This window comes from Cupressus sempervirens, chromosome 11 (assembly GCF_028749045.1).
Source record: "Cupressus sempervirens isolate cs-2001-9-10 chromosome 11, ASM2874904v1, whole genome shotgun sequence".
Lineage (NCBI taxonomy): Eukaryota > Viridiplantae > Streptophyta > Pinopsida > Cupressales > Cupressaceae > Cupressus > Cupressus sempervirens.
Window position 1 is genome coordinate 68,171,275 of NC_143128.1, and position 7,934 is coordinate 68,179,208.

The following is a 7,934-nucleotide window of genomic DNA, read 5'->3' on the forward strand; positions in this document are numbered from 1 at the left end:
GCCCTTGGCATAGCTTTTTTTTGGCAATTACAACCCATATTTTGGTTCTTATTGGCTTTCTCTACACCTTCCCATGGTTTTTGCTTTGAATTTGTTGTAGCATTTGTAGTGACCTTTGTTAGTTTGACAACACAAATTTCACAATATTAGGTTAGTTATTATTGAGCCTAAGATCACTCCCTTTACTTGGTGTATTCTTTTCCATAGCTTGCTTGTGGGGTCTCATCTCTACCACATAGGGTGTTCAAAAACATTGTTGTACATTTTGTGGGTAATGAAATTCACTTAAACATCTTTTTTTGTTATGTTGTTGTGCCCAACACCTTTGGAGTTGGATTCATGATTTTGTTGGCCTCTTCTATTCCAAGGCTTTCTCTTTGCATATGACCCTTTTGGGGAAATTATACTCAATTTTAGTATGCTTTTAGGGTGAGATTTTAGTTTCCTTACGGAAAGAAATTGTAATTTTTTTTCTCGTTACTTTCTTGATAATAATGTTTCACTTTAAGTTGAAGCTATTATGTATTCTAATATGTTATATATTTAAATTTAGACAAGTAGAGTGGTCTTCAAGGTGGATTATGTCTAGGATCTACTTTATCATTGGGATAATGTCTTAGTATTGCTATTATGGTGCCCTCCGCCATTTCTTCCTTCTACAACTAGAGTTAAGCCAAAGCTTCTCTGCTCAATGCTCTTAGTCTCTTAAATGCCAAATTTCTCATTGTTGTTCTTGTGGTAGGAGTAGCCCATTTAGACACCACTCTTCCTTGTCTCCTCCTAGGGGCACTACTTTTGTATGATAGGTTATGGGGGCATGAGATGACCAACTTGTGGTAGAAGTGGTTGGCTTGCACCTACTTCTTCTAAATGGCTCCTTGATTAGCATTGGTGATTTCTTCACCATGTAATGAAGAAAGAGACAACGAATGAAGATAATAAAGCTAATTATGGGAGGTCCATTCTTGATGTCACCTTAACCCATTGATCTATGGGGTGAACGAGATGACCCCTTGACCTCCTTAAGTTGTTCTTATCACTTAAATGACTCTTTGTATTGTTATTTTTAGCTTTTCGGTCAATGCTCAATTGAGATCTGTTGCCCCACTTTTCAACATATACAAATTTTGCAAAGTGGAAAGTGAACTAATGTCATGTTTTGTCAAAGTCTGATCAATATGTCTTTCCTCTTTAGATGTTGAGTTTCTCCATCGGGTTTTCATCTTTTCCCTTCTCCTGTGTCACATATAGCCCAGGTGGGTATTTCTTGATTGTCATGAATCTTAGAGGTAATTTAGAGCCATACTCAATGGAGATTCTCGAATTGTGCTACATCATTTGATTTTCTTGCAGCTCATTTAATCTGGAGATAGAGAAAATTGAATTGGCAAAAAATTAGGTTTTGACTTCTCCTTAGCGAATTTTCACACCCCAAAGGTGAATTTTCGCAAAGACTGGCGAATGTTATTTGTAAGCTTTATTGAAGTAAAACGAATCATGTTATGAAAAGATCATTCAAATGATGTCATGATTACACAACGAGAATCATTTTAAAGTCTGAAAACTAACCAAAATAGTGATTGGCAGAAAATCAGGGAAGAGCTTCTCCGGGACGGGTTCTGAAGTCAGAAATCAATTTTTCGAAAAGGTGTATGTAAAGGGATAAGGAGAGCTAGTGGGCCCCACCTCTCACTTGCGAAGTCAAATTTTTTTTTTTGAAGGCTTAAATTAAAGTGGATAGGGAAGAAGAAGTAAAACGATGGTCATTGGTGGAAAATCAAGTTTCTTCTTCTCCATAGCGGGTTTTCGCACCCAGAAGGTGAAACTCTGCAGGGATCCATAGCTGCTAATTGTAGGCTAAAACAAGGATAGGTAAGCCAAATTATGGTTAAATCATTCAAATATCATCATGTTTTCATAGTGGAAATTACTCATAACTCATTAGGATGAGTGGGATAAGCATCGGCAGAAAACTCAGAAGTAGTTTCTCCTTTGGCGGGCTTTGAACCAAGAAGTAAGTTTTTTGCAAAGGCCTAAATAGAAGGATAAAATTACTAGCGGGTTCCATTTTTTTCTTGCAAAGCCTCTTTTATGTTTTCTGAGGGCTTGTAGTAAAGTGCTTAGGGTAGAAAAGGTAAAAACGAAAGCTTAAGAGGAAAATCGAAAATCAGCTTCTCCGCCGTGGGTTTTCTACCCTCGAAGGTCATTTTTTGCATTTGAAGAAAAAATCATTCTTGCAAGCGTGGTAAGTATGTGAATTGATTGCAGATTATTTTGGGCAAGTAAATAGAAGCAAATCAGTGAATTGATAAGGTTTTTGCAAGCAGAATTGAGTTAAGCGGATTTTGCCCTAGGAAGTAATCCGTTCTTGTTTTTTCGAAAGATGGATGAAATGGAAAGTAAACCAGTAATTAATGAAAGTTACCGTTAAGCCAATGAAAATAGTGAAAAGACATAGATAAATCCGTTAGAACCTTTACATCCACCAATCCAACAGATTTACCCTTAATTTCGCTCGTGTGGTGTGATTTATGAAATTCAACGGGCAAATCTAGGGTTATTTTATAAAGAGGGAAGTAACAGATTTTCAAACTACCATTTTACTATTATACTGTTGTATTGGATAGTGCTTTCAAGTAATTTTCAAAGTTACAGAGTTTACTTCTTGTATCATTTGCAATTGTTTGAATTTTTGCTATCATACATCAAATAAAATGGCAACAAGATTCGTGGTTTCGATGGATTGGGTGGAATTAAGTCAGCGTGGTTGACTATCATAGATAGTTCACTCCATTTTTATGATATGCAAGATTTTCAAAGGAGATTAAGAGCAAAGCCAATTCATCCCATAATGGAGAAACTTCGGAGAAGCGGATTAGTGGAAGCAACTGGGTTTCCTGTAGCAATACAAGCCCCAGAGTTGATTTTGGAATGCATCAATCATTACAACTCGGATACAAAGCAAATTCTATTGCCTGATCAAACGGTGTTGATTTCAATTGATCGTCAAGCAGTAGTGAATTGCTTGTGGATTCTAGAATAGGAGGAGTTCTCTGATTTGACGATGGGAGGAGCTATGTCCGAGTTCTCTCTAAAGAAGATGGTCTGGAGGAAGGAGATCATGCAATCTTGGTTTCAAAAGCCAAGGGGAGCTAAGAGTAAAGTCCCTAAAACTCTTTTCAGAACAAACCTCAAACTAGAAATTGTTGACATTTTGGTTCTGTCGCATCGACTCAAAGGTGAGGTAGAAGCTTTTAATTTTGTAGAGCAGTACTTCTTTTTGGTGCAAGTTATTTTCTTAGATACACAGTATATTGATTGGGCATATGAGGTCAATGAACATCTTTCTAGGGCGCTTAGTGCAGCTAAGTTTTATAATTCATTTTATATGTCCTCTTTCTTGATATACATGTTGGCTTCTCTCCAAATGTGGCTGGGACTCCCTAGAATTGAGAATTTTCCTGATAATGTAAAAAGTTATGAGTTTTATCCATGCTTACAATTACAAAATAGTTATGTGGAGTATATCCGGGTAAATGATGCATTCACCATGAGGATTTGCAGGGAGCTCCAAGGGTGTCCGGAGTGGAGATTCAGTCCGGAAGCGATGGCGACCATCGGTCAATTTGGCAGTTATTTCATTCAGTTCTCATCATTTTCTTATTTGCATCTTGCAGTTTTTGATGGATTTCCATTGAAGCTGCCCAGGTATCCAGATGATATGATCGTGCTCGTGGAGATAGTGAGGAAAGCAATCCAAGTGAACGTGTTGAGTGCCAGCTTGAGGAAGAAAGGGTATGAATTCCCTATAAAAGTTGGAGCATACAGTTGTGAAACCAAATCAGATGCAAAGAATATACTCAAAGCATTTGAGAATAAATACAAATTGGAAGAGTATGAAGTAGTAAGGCCCCTGTTTGATCCTAATGGATATGCTAGAGATGTGCTCCAAATTGGAAGTGTAATCAAACATGTGACAACCATGGAGGATTATTGGGTAGATTGTAAGAATGAATTGGAGAGTCGAGATCGTGCCTTTGCCAGATTTACAATTGATCACGTAAAGACATATGGTATAAATTTAGATGTGGAAGGATTGGAAGATGATGGTCAAAATATGTACAGTAATACATATTTGACTAAGTTGAGGAATACTCCCATTAGTTTTGAACCATATGTTGACATAGAAGAAGACTTCGATGTCATGATGGCAAGAATTATCAAAAGGACTGAGAAGTGGGTTGAGTGGACAGCTAAGAAAGGCTAGAGCAAGAGTAAAACTACTCAAGCTTCTCCACTTGCAGCTACTTCTGCTTCATCTCAAAGTGCCACACCCAGTGCTACTACCACAACTACTCAAGGACTAGCCCAATCTGCAGGAGGAGGTGATCAACCCCCGGAAAAGAATGTTCTAATAGCCCCAACCTATCAAGGCGGATCACTACCAGTCATTGGAGCTCAAGCTAAAGCTGAAAAAGGAACAGAAGAGCAGAAAGATGGAGCTCCTGCTCTAGTCTCATCTCCACATGCCACTCTACGCTCATCCCCTCAGCCTTCTTCAACTCCATCTCCTCATGGCACCACTGTCTTATCCCCTCATCATAGCCTTACTCCATCTGTAAGCGCTTCTGTTCAAAAGGCCGTTGGTTCTCCTATTCAAATATTAGAGATTGGAGATGATAAAAGTAGTAGTAGTGAATCCACTAAGTCTAATGAAGTTGCAAAGAGAACTCAAGAAGAAGAGAAAGCTCCAAGTTCGTCTCAACTTCTTTCTCGAGATCCAGAGAACCTCTTTTCTGTAACTACAGTGACAACGACTCCAGTAAAGAAGAAGATGTTCAGCATTGAATCACTTGGAACGACCTCCAAAGTGATTAGTACAAAGTCTTGGCTCGAGGACACTTTGGAAAAGAAGAGGAAAAGGAAAGATGAAACTGTTCCTTCAAAGGATGTTGTATCTCAAGTGGTTCACTCAAGATCTGCCATAGTGAAAGCTAAAAAGCAGAAGACCTTGTCAATTTTGGAACAAGATCTAGAAATAGGGCACTTAACTATGGAGGTGGCAAAACCAAACAAGGCAGGGAGAATTGAAGATATGATGCCAAAGGACTTCACTCTGCATTCAATTGATCTTGGAGAGGCTCGACATGATACAAAAGTAGGCCTATGAAAATCGGGTAATGAGGTGATAGAAGAGCAACTGGAGAACCTCAAGTTGTCAAAGATTAGAATGAAAGCTGAAATAGAAGAGTTAAGAAGGTTTATCAGGCAATTGGTTGTTCCATTGGCAATTATTACTGGTGTGCCTGCTACTAAAAATCCTTCAGTAGAAGAGGTACAAGCTTTCATATCATAGCTCCAGAAAGATAGACATTTGGGTTAGATTGGAAAGGAATGGATCGAGAAACTCAATGTAGATGGAGTTTCCATAATCGATCAAATTGGAAACATTATCCTTCAACTAGAAACTGAGAAGGATAATATTATGTCTAACAGTAATGCCTTGGCTGAAGAAAGGGAGAGGTGTATAGATTGCATTTCTCTCCTAAAAATGGTTATTCAGATGAAAGAAAAGGATGCAGTTGAAGCGAAGATTTTAAGAAAGGAAATGAGCCCCTAAATGAATGGCTCCAAAGTATGTAGTTCAAGCTAGAGATGATTCAAGAAGCTAAGAAGGGACTCAGAGAAACAAGGGACGAAGCAAAGAAGACCCAGGACAGAGCATTTGAGCTTATGCGAGGATTGCACACTGAGCCACAAACCAGTGGGCTAAGGAAATCCTTTATTAATGTAGAAGTGATGAAGAATAATTTCTCTACATATTTGAGTAATCTGTCCGGGATAGCTTCGAGCAGTCAAAATAGAGTGACAGAATGCAAACACTTTGCGGGTGCGTGCACGTGGCTGCTGAAGAAGTGACAAGTCAGCTGAATGAAGTAAAAGAACTAGCTCTAGAACATTCAAGGTGGCTTTTGAGCTTCACTAACGTGCAAGTACCCAATCATGAAGAATTGATTCCCATCATAGTGGCTGCTAAAACATATAGGACTAAAATTGAATAGGGGAAGAAGTCCAAGTGATTCAGATTACCCCCCCTTCATTTTCTATTGTAAATTTTGAAATCTTTGTTAATGTTTTGATATGATAAATTGGCATTTTCCCATTTGTCATCTAGAGAAGATGAACCGATTGATATTCCTATTGTAACGATCATCTCTCAAATCCTATATGTATGAAATTTAATGGTTAATCAAAGGTTGGCAAAATTTTGGTGTGAAGTACTATTTGTTGCAGAGACAATTGAATGGCACTTTGTTTCAATCATTTTTCGTTCCAGTAGGTATTGTGATTAGTTAGTATTTCCTTTCTGTGTTATAGAGAACTAAGAAAGAACAGAGTTTCATTTCCCCTGTTTTCTGGAATACGAATGAATGTAATAAGTATTGTTATAATTCATTTGACTAAAAGATTCTGTTAATTTTTCCTGATCCATCAGTTGTAGTCCAGATTTGAATTTCAATTTGTTCTAGTCTTATGCGAATAGATTTATGGATTCATAAGAGGTGTGGATACGTGAATTTGTTTCAGTATTTAGAAGTATTTCTTGACTGAATTAAGTTCTAGTTAGGCTTAATTTGGTTTGCCTCTTCTGCTCTCGGGTTAAGAGCATACCTCACATTAGTCTTAGGAATAAAACATAATTCCTTGAACATCATTCACATAGGGAGCTGTACTTACCAATTCAAAGAGAAGCCAGTAATCAAAAAAAAAAAGGAGGTTTTTCAACTGTTGTAAATAGATATTGTTCATCATTCAGGCATTAAGAGTCATATCTTCATAAAAAACAAAAGAGGACAAATCTGTTTACCAACAAGACCTAATTGTGATCTTATATTCACCCAATCTTTTATTTTTTAAATATTTGTATTATAAAATATTTGAAAAATCTAAAAGCCAATCATTTTAACCTCAATCATTAGTAAAACCATAAACCATTTTAACATCGACTTCTTTTTCATTTATCTTCGATTTTCATAGAAGCCCCCAAAGCCATACAAACGCTTTGCTTTCCACGCATGAAAAGCTCTCGAGAAATATTTCTGCACTGATCGACGGGGAACTCTTTACGATTTTCTTTCAGTTCATCTGCAGAGAGCTGGCTTTTGAGAATGTCGACACCCTACGAACGAGTGAAGGGAGGAAAGCTCACATTCAAGGGCGGTTTAGGACCAGAGAAGGCCATAAAAAAGTCCAAAAAGCACAAGAAAAAGGTTGTTGCCGAAGTAGAAGATGGTGTTTCGGCAGCAGAAAAACAAGAAAATACCAATACTAGTAATACTAATCCTGTGTCCACAATCGATCCAACCTCGCGCAAGAATTACGAAGAGCTATTCCCTGTGGAGGCGAAAAAATTTGGGTATGCTGGAGAGTCCAATCCGAAAACTGCAGAAGAGGCGTTGAACGCAAGAGTGAAGAAGAAAGCCGATCGGTATTGTAAATGATATAGTTGCCCTACTTTGTGGGTATTTTAGTAGTTCTTAGGGGTTTTTTGTAAAATAGATGTTTTTAGGGAAATCGAAGGTTTGATTTCGGATAAAAATCTTAAGGAAACTTTTTCCCCTTTTTCGGGTTCGATGAGTACCTATTCAGTGTTTCCGTAGTATTAAAAGTATATCTATGCATTTTTCCCTTTTATAATATCTATCTTAATTTCTTGGTTTCGTAGGGTTTGAGAGAAATAATAAAAAACAGAAAAACTTTTTGATTGGGCTTGTATTTCTATGTAATTTCAATGATCCTTTTTATCAAAGAATCTCTTAACACAATTTCAAAGGATTTCAGCGTTCACGAGAGTGTAGCTGTGAATATCTAAAGTTTAATGCCTTTTGTCGCGCGGTGGGCTTGTTGAGTACACATTTTGAAATACAGGTGAT

General features: G+C 37.5%; 1 protein-coding gene across 1 annotated transcript; it reads left to right on the plus strand.

Annotated features, from left to right (window-relative positions):
- Positions 1 to 7,010: 7,010 nt before the first annotated feature.
- Positions 7,011 to 7,698, plus strand: LOC149528278 (uncharacterized). Its single transcript, XM_089810671.1, has one exon. It carries the CDS (start codon positions 7,170 to 7,172, stop codon positions 7,500 to 7,502), a length of 333 nt encoding a protein of 110 aa, XP_089666797.1. The 5' UTR covers positions 7,011 to 7,169; the 3' UTR covers positions 7,503 to 7,698.
- Positions 7,699 to 7,934: the final 236 nt, after the last annotated feature.